The sequence below is a fragment of the Mauremys mutica genome, chromosome 2, assembly GCF_020497125.1.
Source record: "Mauremys mutica isolate MM-2020 ecotype Southern chromosome 2, ASM2049712v1, whole genome shotgun sequence".
Lineage (NCBI taxonomy): Eukaryota > Metazoa > Chordata > Testudines > Geoemydidae > Mauremys > Mauremys mutica.
In genome coordinates, this window is record NC_059073.1 from 115161543 (window position 1) to 115180809 (window position 19267).

The window sequence follows — 19267 nt, forward strand, 5'->3', positions numbered from 1 at the left end:
AATTTGCATGCAAAGCTTTCATTAGTTGTATGGAGATTGCACAGATAGTGGATTAACTGGCCAAACTGCCACACTATGTGACTGCATGGGCTTCCCACTCTCCCCTTGCCCCGAGAAACTTTAAATCCTTGGGAAATATAAATACAGCACAGGAATCTTTACTGAGCCAGGAGAGATTAATTAAACCATTCCAAACTTGCCAAATAACTTGGACTAACAGATGGTTTTATAATTTCTTTTGTTATTTTGGCATTTCATATCTTCTCCTCCAGGAAGAAGGTAAGTTGAAGCGAAATGTAAGTCCTGAGATTTTTTTCTTCCCCTCATTTACAATAGAACAGTACAAAAGATGAATGGGGATACATTATCTGCAGATGAGCTGTGTCTCAGATGAAATATACGATCAAGGTTGTGCTTAATTTGTGAATGTCAGGCAAGGGGTCCTATAGGAATCAAAAAGAAATGGAAATGTGCATTAGAGCTGTCTGTCTACAAACTGACTTGGGAGCGCCAGTGGTCATTTTTTATTTTGAGAGCGCTCCTAAATGGGATACACCAAGACACATGAATTGTCTGTGCAATAGCCCAAAAAGCCAGACACCGAGGAGCAATTTGCTTTTACTCTCTAAATATTCAGTCCTATTTCTGCTGCCATATAGTATCTTAGGTTCTGAGCTCAACACTTCCCACAACCTAATAGGTTCAAACCTGGTCATTATTACTACTGTTTAGTTCTCTTCACATGTAGATCTCAAAGCACGTTATAAGGGAATGTAAGTATCAAAGCAGGTACAGTTTTACAGACAAGGAAACTGAGAATGGGAGAGTTGAAGTCCAATGTCACACAGCAGGTGAAGAGCAGAGCCAGGAAAAGAACTGAGATTTCCTAACTCCCAGCCACGTGCCCTATTCACCAGACCATCTTGCCTCCCTCTACTAAGATCAGAGACTGCCAGAAAAAATCCTGGGTGTTACAGTGGTGTCAGTGATTCAGTAGTAGGTGCTCTTCTTTCCAAAACAGTAATTGTGTGAAATTAGGAGGCTCTGTGCTGTTGGAGATGCTGCTCTTTGGATGAGAAGTAAATCGGAGTTCCTGACTGTGCAATTGTTAAAGTTCTCATGCTCCTTTCCACATGAATATGGACGTTAATCCAGCTGTCCTGGCCACATTCCATTTGAGGCAACTATCAAATTTGGATATGATCCTGCAAAGCAACTGCAACTCCTTTAGGGAGTCTAGGATGTGCAGAACCGCAGGAGACACTCCACAGCACCCTGGGAGGACTGGGCCCTTTAATTATTTAGATCACCTTCCACTATGTCAGTTGGAGAAGTTATCTTAACGTTCTGCCCACACTTGTTGTGTGGTGTTGATGAGGACCATTAAACAGTTGCCAAGTTCCACCCCAGAAATGACTGCATTTTCAAGGGGGGCGTGAACTGTTATCCCATAAAGTGCTTTGGGATTTATAGGGATAAAAGGCCCTACATACTATAAGTGAGTGATACCACTTGTTATAATTATGTTAGGCCACAAAAAGATCATTTGGTAATTGCAGCTTATATTGCATATATTTACTGACTGGACATATCAAAGAAAGGAATTTATTTGCCTAGAGATATTCTACATTTTGTAGTACAAAGTATTAAAGATTCATGAAGAATTAGGTTGTGAATTTCTCTATTAGATTTCAATGAATTTTACATTATACTATTTTTATCCAAGAAATAATTTTGGGATGCATCAGCTGAATTCTTCTAAGGATATATAAATGCATTACAGTCTTTAAAAACTTTCAATTAACTTTTATTTTATTGATATACTTTAATAATTTAAATTCAATTAACTTTTTTTAAATCTCTCTTTTTCCGATTATCTATTATTCTGTGTAACTCTTCAGTGGCAGATATAGGAAATCCCTAAGACTCAGATCTAATATCTTAGAGATGATAAAGCTCAGCACAATGCTGTTCTGTAAAAAACAGTGAACGCTATGCAGTAAAATCATTCAGCTCAGTTTAAAAACTGCACAATCAGGCACAGTACAAGTCCACCAAGTAAGAGAAGAGGTGGGAGGGTAGCTCAGTCTTTATGCCCATTCAGTCTGCCTTTACCTCTCTGCTGGAGTTACCAACCCGGTGCTAATTGTGACAGAGTATTTTTTGGGGGGGAGGGGGAAAAAAGGGGGGCTGGGGCTATTCATTCCTGAGGCCCTCTGTCCATTTCAACAATTTAAGTTACCATACAGCAGTTAGATGGTAATCACAAGTTTCAATCCCTATCACACAGGCTTGATTTGAACTGGTGTCTTAGCAGTGGAAGAATCTCTATCTCTTTACAATTTCTCTCAGTTAATCAGTCCACCAATAATACCACTTTCTATTTTAAGCTCTATTTTTTCCCTGCTATTTTATGTATTTCTTGATTTCTGTTCCACACTATTAATTTCATTCCCTAAGTCAGCTGACAAGGTGGTGTGCACTTTTGCCCTACCTGCAGTACTGCAGTGTACTTATGAAAAACAATCAAGGACACGAGTAATTCTACTGTGCATAGATCTCCTCTTTGTTGGTAGGAAATACTCACTGTCATGTGGTCTACTACAAAATTATTTGTAAAGGCTGTTGGGCTAGTAGTAGTATTATGTACTGAACAATTACACTACTAAATGTTTCATATCATCAGTTTTAAAAGCTGTTTCAGATTTCGTTGCTTTGGTTGTTTAGAGATCAAGACAATGGCTATGCGGGCACTCGTTTTCAAAAAGAATTTATCTTAACATGTAAATTACAGTGCTGCTATTAAGAAAAGATTTTCAGAAGAAGTCGGAATTTAAAGATTATATAGACAACTTCTGATATTCTTGTTACTCAAGGGTGTACTCTAAATAGAACAGGGGAAATCACTCCTGTAAAAATCTAGTGGGATAAAACATATCCCCACAAACTATCACCTCTTCTTCTTTGATAACAGAATGAAGAGTTACCAAAAAAGATTCTATCGAAATATTGTCAGATCAATAGTATCTTGTGTTGTTGCTTATCAATTAAACTAAAAATAGAAACACTTCAGATCACTGTACATTCATTAATATAATACTACGCTGGGATGAGCGTGGGGAAGGTATTAGACAAAAGTAGTTATCTTGAAAAGTCTTATAGACTGAAATGCATTCAATAAGAATTACAAGACATCTGCTAGGTAGGTCTGATATGATTTAATTTATACATTTTAAGTCTGAGGGAACTGGATGTCTAAGGGCAATTGGTTACAGAAACTTTCTGATACAGAGGTTTTCACTTTTGATGTCATTTGTTCAAATCTATCCCAGGGCAGGGCATTGGTAACTGGAAGTCTTTACCATCTGATAGCTGTTTAGTATCCTATAAGAAATAAGTTGTGGTCTGATCCCAGTTGCGAGCTTACAAGAGTATGCATCACGATTGACACTAATTGGCAGCCTCATCAGAGAGACTGATTGGGCGCATGGCTGGAGATTAGACTAGCATGTCATGCCAAGAAGCTGCCCCTCCAGGTCAATGTTAAGGAAGGGGACAAACTATATGTCAGAAAAGCCATACTGCAGTCAGGGAAAAGAGCTCCCGTGAGAGGTACCCTGATAGCAAATCTACATTCTGGAATCCACAATTTTCTTGAATTTTAAAGAAGTTGGCCGCATAAATTATCCCTTTGTTTAAATTGTGACACACTGTTATCCTCATGTAGGAAAATTGCTGCCTAGTGAGTGCAGATCCTTTCTGAGAGTTAGGAATGTGTCACTTAAAATCATAACAACACTTGGCTCTTACATAGCAATTTCTATTTTTAAAATGCTTTTAAAATATTGCCCTGTTAATGCTCAGAATACTCTCATGAAGCAGGTAAGTGTTATCACCCATTTTACAGAGAGGAAAACAGAGGCATGGAAGTTAAGTAACTTGATCAAGGTCACACAAAATAACGTGGTCCCTGGCTCCTACTCCGGTGATCAGGAATTCCTCATTTTTCTTTGGCATGCTTCTAACTCATTGGCAAATCATTTCTGACTTCCTTTCACATAGCTCATACCTTTTCCCTACCTTTAGATGTTGTTAGACAGTCAGGACTCTGGAAACCTGGTCTTTTAAAACAAAAAAATCGACGTTGTTAAAAGAAGGGGATTGCATGTTCTTTCTTTCCCTATTCTTGGCCACAGGAGCAGAGGTGGGTGGGAGGGAATGGTTTGGGGGTGTGAGGCATAAGAAAAGAATGCTGGAGAGTTTAGGGAGAAGATTACAGACGGGCACAGAGATCAACCCACACCAGGTGAATTTACCAGAACGAGGAAATCCCACTGACTCAGGAAGAAAGCAACAAGAAATAGGCCTTTTCTTTAAATAATTGGAAAAAAAAAAAAAGGTACCCTTTTGGCTGAAGAGGGCTGATTATTACTGGGGCTTGTCAGTATCCCTTATAAAAAAAAAATACTACAGTGTTCTTTAGTAATGCTTCACATCACTTGACAATAGAACCAGCAGTATTTGGGGCGATTATTCTAGAATACTTTAGTATTACATTTTTGTAGATAAGGTTTGGGATCAGCTGAAATGGGTGCTACCTAGTGATGTTATTATTCCTTTGTGATGTTAGATACCCCCTTTTCTCATAGTGATAGCAGAAATTCTTGGTTTTAGTCCCTGAGTGCATGACCCTATACTTCGTACCATTTAATTTTACCCCATTTCTGTATTTCAGGCCTCTAGCTCATCCAGTTCTTCCTGTATAATATTCTGATCCTCCTCTGTATGGATGATGACTCCCACTTTTTGTCATCAGCAAATTTAATTAGTGCAGTCCTACTTTTTGTGCCAAGGTCATTAATTAAAATATTAAATACGATCGGTCCCAAGAGTGATCCTTGAAGAATGCCATTAGTAACCTCCCTCCAGCCGAACAGTTCTCCTTTCAGCACAACCCACTGACCTCTCCCCTTTACATGGTTTCCTTACCCTCCTTACAGTTCCTGTATTAAACCTCATTTCACTAATAATTCCCCATGTAGTACCATGCCAAATGCTTTATTGAATTTTAGATAGATTTCATTCACTGCATGTCCTTTGTCTAAGAAATCAGTTATTTTATCAAAGGAAGATCTATCTTTGATAATCCCGGGTTGGATTTTATCCCATTTTCATTTACCTCCAGTCTTTAATTATTCTTTCCTACAAAACTTGTTCTAAAATCTTGTATACTATTGAGATCAGACAAACAGATCTGTAGTTGCCTGGACTACTTTCCTCCCCTTTCTTAAATACAGATAACTATGCTTGCTATTTTCCGGTCATATGGTATCTTGCTACCTGACTTGCAATTTCATGTGCCAGTTCTTTCAGTATTCTGGGTTGGAGATTATCTGGTCCCCCCAGTTTGGGAGCATTAAACTCTTTGAGCTTTGTTTCTATTTTGGATGTGATCATTTCCATTTTCATACACTCATTCCCATTAGCCATCCTACCTTTCCAGGCCTCTATGTTCTACATTCGTCTCCACAGTTGCTGGCCTGGGAGCAGGGGCCCAGCAGCATGCTATTTTGGAAGCAGCAGAAAAGCTTAGGAACCAATCTCAGATCCTACATATTTGACAGACATGATCACACAGCTAAATTTTATATAGAAGAAAAAATAGATCTCAAATATAAACAACTTACAAGGCTTTCAAGGCTTCTGAGCTGAAGCTTCCTATAACAAACACTGCAGAGTGATGTAATTAAGGTTTAAACCAGTTTTTTTGTACAATTAGGGAGAAAAGAAAGCACTACTGTCAAACTAATATCAGGAAAAGATACCACTTGGTGTACCTAATCCCCTCCCAAATCAAATCTATTCTGAAAACATACACTAGTCTCCTTGGAGACATTAGCACATTTGCTAAAAACAGAGTCCCTTGGAAGTGTAACTTAAAAATTTAACAGCACATGTCGACTTTACAGTCCACATACATTATGAAACTAGTGACTGCCTTTCCAGAAGAAACAACCATCAATTTTTTTTCCTCAAGTACCACAAACATTACTAACTTACTGGACAATGAGCATAACTGAAATACTTGATACATTATTCCATGACTGAAATATCCACTGAGGCACAAAAAAAAACCAGTTCATCGACTGAAAAGAAACAATAAAAAATCTGTTCTGTATATTAATGAGAGCTAGGAGACCCTTAAAGGTGAAATCAATATTAATCCCATTTTTAAAAATTATTCTCTTCTGTGCTGGGAGACAATTGCTTCATTCTGAGAACTGGATTCTTGCTTGCTCAGTTTCAGCTTCTGGTAAATGTTAAAAATTAACAAAAATACCCCCCCCACAATCTTTACATCACCTTCTTTAAACCAATTAAACATACTTGTAAACACAGACTTGATGAAAGCTTAGAAACTGGAACATCCATTGCTGGGGGAAGGGGAGAACAGATGCCACTATGAAGTCATATGAAGAGAAATATCATTGGATTTAGAATGATGAAGTGCAGCTTGCATGTACCATGGGCCAGATTGTGTAATTAACACCCAGACTTGTGCTAGGAATGGTGTGGAGCTGCACTGCTCTAGACACTCCCCAGCACTCAGGAGTGTGCACAGTACATTGTATCTCAGGATGATGCAGCTAGTTCTGCAAAGTGCACGTGCCAGGCCGTGCTGGCCTATGTGAAAGGTGGCAGGACTGTGGTCCCATCAATTCTCTACCTTTGTTATGCCCATAGTATGCTACCTCCTGTCTCACCACTGGAGCCCCTTATCTGTGGCAACAGGAACCTCCCACTACAAGCTAGCCAACTTCTCACCAGCTGAGGATTCCCTTACACTGGGAAAATCTACAGTGGCCCTTTCAGAGCAGCTATAAAGGTCTCTTTTTATTACTCTGGCAGTGCGAAGGGCTAGTAGCATGGGGCAGAATCTGGCCTCTTGTCTATTTAAATTGCACATGTTTGGTTTTCTCTACAATTTTCTATTTTCCTATCACTGTGTCAGTTTCAATAAAACTGTCAGTGGTGAACTGCCCAGCTATCTCCTTGAGTTTTCACTGTCCATTTAGCTGATTCTCCTGTATATAAATTACAGCAACATTCAGATTGCTCTAATTTATACTGGGGACGGGTCTGGCACCAACAAAAACCGCAGGGCCAGGCCTTAGGCCATATTTCCACTGCTCCTCTTGAGCTACTTTGAGCACTGAGAACTGGGCACCTGTATTTATTGATTCCTTCGGACTATAGGCATTCAGTGTAAAAATTCCTGCAGGGGACTATGTTCTGCACAGGGTGTAGAGGCTGTTTCTCCAGGAAGAAGTTCCATGAGTCGTATGCTTTGGTATTGGATCTACTCTCCCTGAGAGCCCCCGCAAGGCTACAGTTAATCCAGGTGTCCTGGTGAAAGCCTAAGGACTGCTGTTCAGAAGCCTGTGCTTTTGACCAGAGACAAGTTGGTGGAATCTCTGCAAGGAAGTCAATATACTGGGATACATCCCGCATTCAATTGACTCACTTTACAAAATATGTGTGGGAATCTTGCATGGAATGACATTAATTTTCCCTATCCCCTTTGCAGTCTACAATTGGGGATTGCTACAAAACAGCTGTGACAATTAGGTTGCGTTTGTGTACACACACATTCCACCCCCGGCACACATTTATTTTATTTTATTCTCAGATGCATTTTAGATTACATTAAAAAACCTAAATAGCTTATGCAAATCACCATGTGCTCCCTCCAGCTCATAAGTGGCATGTAGATTGCTTTGGTGGGGGCAACACATTTGGTCTTTATTGTTCTTTTCTAAATCCTCCATTTTTAAAAAAAATGTTTTTCTTTGGTCTTCCATGTAACCAAAGCTTTACTTGGAAACCTGGTGTTATGTTGTTGCAAAACAGGAGGCTCCTGAGAGTAGCCATGCAAGGCACTGAATTTAGCCATATGAAGTGGAAATCCATCAACTTCATGAAAAAAATTCATACAGATACAGACAGACGACATCTTCCTTTCCAAATGCAAACAGATAGACATCATACCAAAAGGACTGAAGGTAAAAAAAATCCATTACAATCTACATACCACACAGACTATGCTGAGAGATTGTGCCACACACACTCAAAGAAACTGCGGAACCACCTAATCAACATTCTATACAGCAAACAGGGAAAGATTAAGAACCCTCTACTGTTACTCACACCTTCTTGTCAACTGTTTGAATGGGCCATCCTGATTATCATTACAAAAGTTTTTTTTCCTCCTTCTGATAACAGCCCACCTTAATTGATTAGTCTCATTAGAGTTGGTATGGCAACACCCATTTTTTCATGTTCTCTGTGTATATATATATCTTCCTACTGTATTTTCCACTGCATGTATCCGATGAAGTGGGCTGTAGCCCATGAAAGCTTATGCCCAAATAAATTTGTTTGTCTCTAAGGTGCCATGAGTACTCCTCATTCCTTCTATCAAAATCTAATGGCTAGAGCAGGAGACTGTGATTCAGGACACTTGAGGTTTATTCCTGATTCTGCTACTAACTCACTGCATCAGCTTGGGCAAGTCACTTAATCTCTCTGAGCTTCAGTTTCCCCAGTACTGACTTAGCTTTGTAAAAGATTTTGGATCTTCAGATGAAAGGCCCTCTGTAAGTGCAATGTATTATTGTACGATGTTATGTTCGGATGCTGTAATGACACAACATAAATTAATATTTTTAAAAATCGACCATTACCTTTCTAGCCTCTGCATGGTCATGGCCAGTGTCTTGTTCAATTCATCTATCATCCGGCACCCTGAAGGGTGAATAGGTAATGAGCTGGATCCAGAAGGCAGATGCTGGCTGTGGCTGCCATATGGAAGCTGGTGCTGGTGTGCTGCTAATTGGGATGGCAGTACAGAGTGGTGGTGTGGAGCCAAAGGCTGCTGGGAACTCTTCTGCATGGAATAGGATGCAAGAGCGAGGTCTGGCCCCCCTAAAGGCATGCAAATCATGACTTTCTTTGGAGGTAGCGGAGGCGACAGTTTAACTGGCATACAAGGCAGTTTCATAGGACCGCCAGGATCTAAAACACAAGAACGAGAGGCACAGACATAAGTTTCCATGGCATTAAAAAGAAGACCACAATATCTACTTAGGTAATCGGGCACAAAGGTTGCCAGTAAAGACAAGAAGATGAGTCTGCATTAGACTTACCCCTTTCCTGCTGGTGATGGAATATACTGTACCTATAACACTCTGAATGGTTTTCAGAAGGGAAGTTTTCATGTCACAACATTTTTGAGCCTCATAGAAACATTTGAGGACTCTCAGTAAGAAATGCCTTAAACAATAGTTCATGTAATCACAAGATCTATGTAGTGCTTTTCATCTTCAAAGCACTTTCTACCAGGGATGAACACTGACAACATCCCTGTGAGCTCTGTGTTGTTATCCCCTGTTTAAGGAGTAACCTGAGGGAAAGTGACCAGGTGCCCAAAGTCACAGAATGAATCATTATCACCACAGTGGGGATTAAAACTCAGGAATTTCTGGCTCCCACTGCTATGGTCTGACTACTGCACATCACATCTCACATTTTTGTGGACCTGCAGAACATTTGGTGCAGCACAATTATGCTAATAAAAAAAATCATGAATGAAGTATAAGGATAATCCAGCAAAAATGAAGGGAAATGGTAGGATTAATTTATTCTTTTATAAAACACCTGGCAAACAAACTGTTCTGGATTCCCATGCTGTGGATTTTAACCTTTTTAGCTCCATGCAGGATTCCTCAAAAATACATAATTTTGTGGGGTTTACCCATGGGGGAAAGATTCCTGTTGACTTCCATGGGAACTGGATAAGGCCTCAGAGATGCATATAATGGAGACATCTATAGGCAGATGGAATTTCAATGCATTGGCTACCTGAGCTCAGCAGTGGGAAGGAGATGTGCTGGGCTGCATTATGAAAATTTCTAAAAGGTTGGCGAGCCAATGAGAGGAGCTGGAGATTTGAGAATGAGGAAGGCCATGGAGAAGTAGCCACTTGGGGTTGGGGGATAAGAGAAGATGGGAGTTTACATTATGGACTGATGTTGTTTGAAGTTACAGGGAAGGAAGGAGCTAGAAAGGCCTCCTGAGGTTGGAAGAGGGAGTGACCTCAACGAACCCTTTCAAATCTGGCAAACCTCTGGCATTCGGGTTCTGTAAAGGAATTCTGGCAGCATAACATATTTAGCCTCTCTTATTTGAGTTCATGCACCTTACTAAAATACAATGAAGAGATAAAAGTGCCAACAGCTTCTTGGGACTTGACAAAGCCCAGTAGATAAGCTGCTGCTGAGGTTTCAAAGGCCATCACATGTTTGTGAGCTGCACCACAGTTTTTAAAAGCACTTCTATAAATTTTCATGTTTGCACTAGCTATCCATAATCTCTGGCCTGGGTATTTATTCGCCAGCAGTGGGGCCAAACGTACTAGCTAGAGTTCAGATGGCTCCCAGTTGCAACACTTCTCCAGAAAGATCAAACTGAAAAAAGACACTAAGCTAGAAGACGACAGGGTCCAAATTCAAGTCTGACATTACTATTAATTATTATTAGAGTAGCTCTACAATAGCACCTAAAGGTCCCAACTGAGGTAAGGGCCTTATTATGCTAGGCATTGAACATGCATATTGTAAGAGACAGACCCTGTCCCAATGAACGTACAATCTAAACAGCCAGCTAGGATAGAATCCAAATCTTTTGCCTCTCCATCCAGTATGTCCTATCCGCTAGGCTATACTCTCTCCACTAAAGCCAATGCCTGTTGCACCCCCTTATGCAGAACCAAATACGGCCCTTGGATTTGCCAGCAAACATGAAACTCCCCTCTGCCATTCCCTACACTCTTCTAAAGCGGACCGGTTTTCATGTTTTGCAATTTGAATTTTTATGGGTTTTGTTTACCCAAACACAGAACAGGCTGAGCTGTCATGTCTCTTATGCACATACATGCTCAGTAGCTATGTTTTATCTTTGTACCCTATATACTGTCTTCAAGAAAATTTAAGAGACAAAGAGTAAATTGAATAAAACCCTGAGAATAAGGCTCCTATGCAATGTGTTGTAACAAAACATTTTTATACATTATTTCTACTAAAAGATGAGCCTGAGCTACAAAGCTGGGATCCAGATCTGCACCTCCCTAAACTTCTGCTGTAGCCAGACCTGGGTGTTTGGTTTGGTCCAATCTCTGTTGTACTTCAAGTAACAGCTTTAGTTCACAGAGGTGGTGGTATTCTGGAAGGGAGTGCTGTCCTAGTCCCAGACCTTTGCTCTGCATATGAAGACATATGAGGAGACATCTGCAATGGAGGGCTCAAAGTGATACCATCCACCAGAGCTGCTCACTCATGCTCCTGGCTGAAGAAAAGCTGGACGGGACAACTGAATTTGCAACTTCCTGTGTTTCTGAAGTACTAAAAATGCTGATTTTCTGTTGGGAGCCAGTGGAATTTGTGAGGTTGATTGACGCACAAAATAGATAGAAATGCTTCCATTAAAAAAAAAAAGCAATAAAAGGAAAAGGATATTTTTCTTTTTAAATGAAAATATTCACCTCCTAGGTTTGCAGCCCCAAAACTGTTGCTTTGGGGGACTGTAGCTTGGGGTAGCGTATCAGAACTAGAATGTGAAATTCACTAGTTTATTTTCATTGGTCAGCAAAAGGCAAAAAAGCATAAAGAGTGAGTGAGATTTGTAAAATCAGTCTAAATTGTCTAAAATATTATTCATAACACAGGTCAGGACATTTGTTTAAACATCTGGGGCTAGAGTACATTAGCATACTTTCATTGCCTTCAGAAACGGAAGGATGCCAATTTACACCAGCTAAGGATATGGCCCATGATTTTTCACCTCGTGTCCACACAGCTTTGAAAAAAAATTCATGAAAATCTACTAGCACAGAAACAAAATTTATTTGTCTACCCTTTACCGTAACAACGTTTGTCTATCAATGAAAATTACCCAAAAGGAGCATTAGTACAACAGAAAGGCGCTTTAGAGCTGGTCACTTGGTGACAATGGGCATTGTCCTGAAAATCTGACTAAGCTGTCCGTTCAGTGGCGGTTCTGAATGAGTAAGGTTCTCAGAACATGGTCCAAACTTATGAGCAAATTTTCTCTCTCCAATCAAACCAGTGGAAACTTCATGGTCTACAGTGGATCTCATCTAGTGTAAATGAGAGGAAAATTTGACCCATGTGCGTAAGAGGTTACAATTGATATATTAGATTGGGACAATCACATTCTATAGTTTTTTTTAACTCCACTGTTTTTTTCCATAAGGCATATGGACAGCACTTGGGGAGACGTCCAGCCCTTAGAAGGGAATAACCATCATATGTATACATGACTAGGTGATTAACAAGCAGGGAAGGGGAAAGGATGAACAAAAAAAAAATCAATGCTATAAGTCCTCCCCGTGCAATGTTACTGCAGTTTTAAATCTTTGCACAAAGCACTGAAATGACAGGATAGTAGCAAATAGGCCTGGAGATTAATCTTTTCTGGCTGAGGACCCTTGTCTCCACTATTATGTATAATGGGGCTAGTTCTGCAAGATGCTGAACAAGCTCAACTTCCCCTGGCACTAGTGAGAGTTGAGGTTGTTCAGCATTTTGCTTGATCAGGTCCTAGTTATGCTGGATTGAATGCAAATAATGCTAGAAAATTAAACCTTATCCCTGTTTATGACAATATACTATAGTTATATACAAATATATAACTAGAAGATAAAATTTGCTACACCAGACTAGGGCACTGATCCATGAGGACGGCTGCCCCTTCCTCTTCTCCACAATGTACCTGGCCAACTGACCATCCTGTACATGGGAGGAAAAATTCCTTCTGACTCCTATGGTGACCAGCTGATGCCCCAAAGCACGAGTTTTTATTACCCTTGTTGAAGTACATATAATTACAAATGTAACTACTTGTTATGAGTATCCAGTTCCCTTTTAAATCCTATTCCAGTGGCTAACTGTGACCTATTGTAGTAGTGAATTCTATAGTCTGTAAAAGTCTGCATGTATTTAGGAGGCAGTGTTGCCCAGTGGGCAGGACCCTGAAATGGGATTCAGGAAATCTGAGTTATATTCCTGGCACTGTCCTTAATTCACTGTATGAATTTGGGCAAATCATTTGACTTTTCTATCCCTAGTTCCCAGATCCTCTAAGGCTAGGACTACACTTACAGAGGTGTGTAGAATACATATAGTGCATACAACCCTAGCATGGGTACACATAGCAGTGTAGCCAGCGAGGTGCTGCTTAGATGAGTAAAGACATGCCAGAAGCTTAGGGTACAGATCCTACATGGCTCTCTACTCACCCAAGCAGTGCCTTCCACATCTACACTGCTACTTTTAACAATGTAGTGTCCCACTGCCGCCCTGCTGCCTTGGACTCTTTCCCCACCGCAGGGAAAGGCTCTGGCTGCTCCCTTCAGTGTGGAAAGGCTCCAGCAATGGGGAGCTGCTGGAGATTTTCCCCACTACCCTCTCCCACCAGAGCCTTTCCCTGCTGCATGTAGCTACTCACCGCAATGTGGACACAGCCTTCATACTGTACATGCCACTGCCAGCGTAGACAAGGCCTAAGAGGAACTGATCCAAAAGCCTATTGAAAATAATAGCAGTCTTTCCACTGACTTCAGTGGGCTTTGATCAGGTCCATAATGAAGGGTCAAATTCTGTTCTCAGATAAGTGCATGCTGTGTTGGACATGGAGCTGCTATGTCATAATTTTATGACTGCTGTATGTAAGCTAGTTATTGAGATATTCTGTATAACCGTATTAGTTAGCGGAATGCTTATTATAGATCTATACTGCTTTAATTCCATGGGGACTGTCACCAAGACAACAAAGGTCTTGGACGGTTTGTAGGAAGCTTAAATCCACGTGGAAAATGGATAGACAGCAGGAAAGCAAGACACGCATACAATCTGTTTACCATTTTAAGATTTTTTTCTCTGAAATCCTTTGGTTGAAAATAAACAACACAGCTTTAAGAAGGCTGGCTGATCTCTGGATGCCACTGGGACATAGCTCCCAAGGACCAGAATTGCAGGTACTGAGGCTAAAGTGGGCTTGCTGAGGCAATCACATTTAGTTCCAGGGGACAGCAAACCAAGGCCTGGCCTAAGAGTGGGAGAAGCATGTGATTCCACCTAACAAGAGGTGACAACTCAAGGCCTGTGGAGAGGGAGTACACTCAAAAAGCCCCAGAGGGGTCAGAGATGCAGTTAGCCCAATAATTGTGAGACAAGCATTGCCTACTGACTGCAGTGGGCATTGCACATGCGCATCTTAGGCCAATTTTGGCTCCCACATCTTTTGCTGTTCTTCCGCACAATGTGTACAGCAAAGATAGGGGAAGGACTTGGGACCGCATGTAGAGGGTGTGCATGCCCTGAATGCCACAAAGCCCAACTTTGCAGGGACTCTTTGCGTAGTATCACAGCAGGCATTAAGGGCAGGGCCAGGCATTCTGCTGTTACCTTGATCAATTGGCTATTGCTCTCCAGATAGCAGGAGTCACAGGACCTGTGGAAGCAACTACAATCCCAGGGTCCAGCCCACTGCCATTCTGCAGACTGGGAGAAATGATCCATTCCCTCTGCTCCTGGGCTGCTGTATCCTCCTCAAGAGCTCAGCATGGGTACTCAGAGTGTGCACTGGGGAGAGAATTTACCTCAAACTGAATAAGCCATGTGCATACTGGTGCAGAAAGCAGGAGGAGGTATGACAGAGCAGAGGGCTCACGCCTACTGCAATGGGCTCATCTACAGAGGAGTCACCCCAGACATGGGCATTGGCCTGCTAAACCCAAGGTTGTGAGTTCAATCCTTGAGGGGGCCATTTAGGGATCTGGGGCAAAAATCTGTCTGGGGATTGGTCCTGCTTTGAGCAGGGGATTGGACTAGATGACCTCCTGAGGTCCCTTCCAACCCTGATATTCTATGTAAATGCTGGATTAGAACATACTGCAGGCTGTGGAGATTATCTGACAGATAAACTTGCAGTTCTAAATAGTTTTTTAATGTTGTAACCAGTAATCAACTATGTTTCAAGAGGCCTTACATCCATTGTTCTGGAATTCAATCCTGGCAGGTCCACATTATCAGTAGTTATTTTTATGGGCTTACAACACTTCCTTCCCTGTTAAATGTTCACTTCTAACCATGGCTAGTTGCTCTATATTTGAGTCATCGCTGTTATTCAGCCAGCCGATAGTTTGAATCTTACTGTATAGGAATAACTAGATTGTGTGTTCTTAGAACTAAAAACGGGACAAACTTTCTCCTTCCAATGGCGGAAATGAAACAACTGAAAAGATGCTAAAAGGATTTTTAAAAGCTCTAATATGATTGTTGAATTAAAAGGGCCAGATTCTGTTTGGTTACACCAAATGTAAAACTGAAGTAATCTCACTGACTCTGGATTTACACAGTGTAACAGTTATGCCCCAAATGTTTCCCTCACAGATTTTTAAGAGAATTTCATAGATAACTGGCAGTTCATTCTTTTGATCTGAATGTGGCCAGAAAAACTCAAGTTTGGTGCTGAGAAGTAATGGATTAATGGACAATGGGACGAAGGGGCACTGTGATACTGGGAGTGTTGCTTTTCAAAGAAGATATAAAACCAATGTCCTGGCCTCTTCTGGTCATTAAAGATCTCCTGGCAATTAATCCCAAGGCCCCAGCCAAATTCAGTCTCAGATGGTTATTGAAATTCCCCCCACAATTTCAACCAGATATGGTATTTTGCAATTCTTGTCCAAAATGGTTGTGTAACGCTGCTGTACACTGCTATCTTCCACCCCAGAGATATCTGCCTTTTCGGGTGGGTGAACATGAGTCTTGTGTAAAGTTGGTATATCAGAGCCTTAGGACTCTGGTGGATGAAAGGGGCTTTATAAATGAAGGATGGCTTATTATTAATGATCATTATTTAACAATTGGCAGAAGGATTGTTGTAAAATAATTGGCCAGTGAGGAATGCTGAGTGGTGAAATTGTATTGAAGCAATAACAAGACATGTTCTCTTTCTAGGGCTGACTGCTTTGTACTATGTAGAGATGGATAGATGATTACAGGGCAAATGCTGCTCTTTCCTGTTCAGGTTATGAGCATGCAAGACAGAGAATGGGCAACAGAAAGGCTGCTCAGGGGATTCCAACACCCTTCACATACTGTAGAGAAGTCCTCTCTGGCTGCTCCTTCCATAAAAGCAAGATGGATGGTTTTGGGGTGGATGGGGCAGGAACATTGGTCTGTGAACTACAAAGATGTCAAGCCCCGTACCAGTAAAAGACTCCAGAGGAGGCAGTCTCACTCCCAGCCTCCTTTGGTTTCTCTTCTATTCAGGTTCTTTTATATCCTCCTCATCTTCACAGTACCCGAGAGCCTACCAGAACAGCACTAATCTATGTGATTAGAAATTGCCACAGCACTAATCTATGTGATTAGAAATTGCCTTTTCACTCCCACAGTAAAACTGAGGGTTTCTTTGTTTTTCCAAATTTAATTGCATTTATTTTTGTTTACTTTATACCTGCTCTGCTAGGAGTTTGACCTTGCCTCAGTCACAAATAGTCTTGCACTTGAACAGAAAGTGGTGATGTGTGAGATGGATCCTAGCTCTTGTTGGAGGGGAGGATTCTTTCTCCCAAGTCCTGCCCGATCTGCACAAGGTCCCTTCTGTATACCCCTTTAGTCATTCTTCATGCAGGTAATGAGGATTTGACCCAGAGTTTCCTGACAAGAAGATGGTCTGATTTTTAAGGCACTGAACCGTCACACTATTTGAGGTATTTATCTGGGTTTTTTTCTCTGCTGACCAGGCCTGTGGAGATTTTGTAATTATATATGCTCAGGTATTCTTGTATTTGATTTAATAAACAAACAAGATAAAAGATCAGAAGCATTCTGCAAGCTCCACATCAGCACTATACCTGAAATGAAACTCATTCCAAGACCACGTTTCCTCTCATATCCTTCTTGAACAGATCGACCAGACCATTAACTACTGTCACTCTCTATTAGTCATGCATGGTATGTCTTAATTTGTCCTTCACTCTCCTCACAAAATCCTCAATAGAAAAACAGACACTGAAAGTGCAATGAAATCCTGAAAAATCTTCATTTGGAGCGCCAGAAGTCTGATTTTATTAATTCTTTCACACACGAACTAAGGATGTCTCTGGAGTAATTAGTAAAATAATAGGGTTAATTTAGCTCTCTCATGGTGAGGGTGATTCATTAAGACACACTGCTCATTTTCAGGGATTATGCAAGTCTACTATAGTCTAAAAGGGTAGCATAAGGCATATATTTCTGTATGTCCCTAGACCCTCCCAGTAAGAAAAAGTCAAACCTATTGGTCTGAGATTTTAATGTTTATAAGGGTGAAGCTGTCAGCTCTACCAAGAGGCAACTACCAGCTAAACTAGGGCCTTGTGACTAATTCTGAAATTGTACCCCCTCTCCCACAGAGACACGTGCATGTGTGTGAATCTTGTCTATGTGTGAGAGTGTATGTCATCATGTCTACATGCAAGTGAGTGTGTGCCCGAGTGGGAGAGAGTGAGCTGAGCAATCACCCTAACTAGGCAACCATCTGTCTTTAAAGACCATTCCAAAGTAGCCCCAGAAGTACAGAGTACAATTCTGCATCACCTTTATTGGAAGGTCATCTCTGTTAAACAACTGACACATGCTGATCCCGTGAGTGGTTACTTAAGACAGATTTCACTCTATATAAAAAATTGATTTACAAAATACATAGAAGCAGACACCAATCTCCATCCATTGTTTGTTTTTTCATCTAACAAAGAGCAGGGTAGTCTCTCTCTTCCCCCTCATGTTTCTGTACAATGCACAGTTTGCAGAAGATGTTTTCCTTTATGTTAGTTTCTTTATTGCGTCTTCATTTGTGAGCAATAACTCACGAGGTAAACTGAATTACAAGAATGGACAGGAAACAAATTCTGAGCTGGTGTAAGCAGCTGTAGCCCCAAATGAAGTAAATAAGAATGGTGCCTGCTTTTGCCACTTTGGTTTACAGTTTTAGGCAAAAAATAAATCAATTTAGAGTTGATTGTGGCAGGCGCCAAAAATGAAGAAATCCCATATAAATGTCAAATAAAAGTGAACAAAAGTAAATAAAGCACAAATCAGTTGACCCCAGATAGAATGCTATGTAGAAACAGGTGAGAAAAGCAATATATGCTCTTTCATAAAGATTCTTTTATTTTATAATAGTCAAAATAAAAGAAAATGAGCTGGCAAAAAATAGTAACACGTAGCATTGTATAAACAGGAAGTGATCACCCTCACCACACCACTCTGAGGCAGGGAAGTACTAATATCAGAGGGGTAACTGAGGGAAAAAGACTGTGACCTGCCCAAGTTACCTAGGGAGTTACTATCAGAACTGGTTTAAAACCCAGGAGTTCATAGCCTCCTAACCTGTGCTGCTCTCTCTGAAAGCAACGGGAATTGTGCACGCACACATCTCAAAAGGTACAGACATGTATTTTAGGAATATTTAAACAGTTCATGGTCCTTGTGTGTGCGTCTGTAATATTTCTCTACAGCAGTGGTCTGATGGTAGTTCAGGGAGGGTTGACTGGTCACATACGGCTGACTGTTCCTCCTTGCTTCTAATAGCTTTTACAGATAATGGGCTCTTAATTGCAAAGAAGAGCCTTGATACATGTAGAAGCAGCTGGAAACCAGGCAGGGAAGACTGCATAACCTGCCTCCATTGCAGTCTCTAACACAGCAGGAAGGGAAACCGGAGCATCCTTCAGGGACTGGAGCAGGAACAGCGCAATTGGGGAATTGGAGTTGTCAGTCTCCACTAGCATCCACCAGTGGGAAGCCATGGAGAAGGGGACTGGGTAGCCAGCGATCATGAGGAAGGAACCAGAGGAGCAAGAAACCAGAGGGGAGAGTAATTGGGAAAGAAGGGGACTGAGCTTGATAAACTTATGGAGGGGGTGGTATGATGAGACTGCCTTTAAGGCTGAGTTGCGACTGCCTGCAGCAAATATCTCCAATGGCTGGTGACAGGACAGTGGATGTGGAGGGCTCCGAGTTACTACAGAGAATTCTTTCCCAGGTGTCTGGCTGGTGGATCTTGCCCACATGCTCAGGGTCTAACTGAATGTTATATTTGGAGTCGGGTCAGATTGGCAGAAACCCTGGAGGTTTTT

General features: G+C 41.1%; 1 protein-coding gene across 7 annotated transcripts in view; it reads right to left on the bottom strand.

Annotated features, from left to right (window-relative positions):
• Positions 1-19267, bottom strand: part of PHACTR1 (phosphatase and actin regulator 1) — a 302761-nt gene that overhangs the window by 55504 nt on the left and 227990 nt on the right. For all 7 annotated transcript variants that reach the window (XM_045006116.1, XM_045006117.1, XM_045006118.1 and 4 more), the window contains one exon: positions 8745-9075. In XM_045006116.1, the coding sequence (XP_044862051.1) occupies positions 8745-9075 (331 nt within the window). The remainder of the gene's footprint in view (positions 1-8744; positions 9076-19267) is intronic.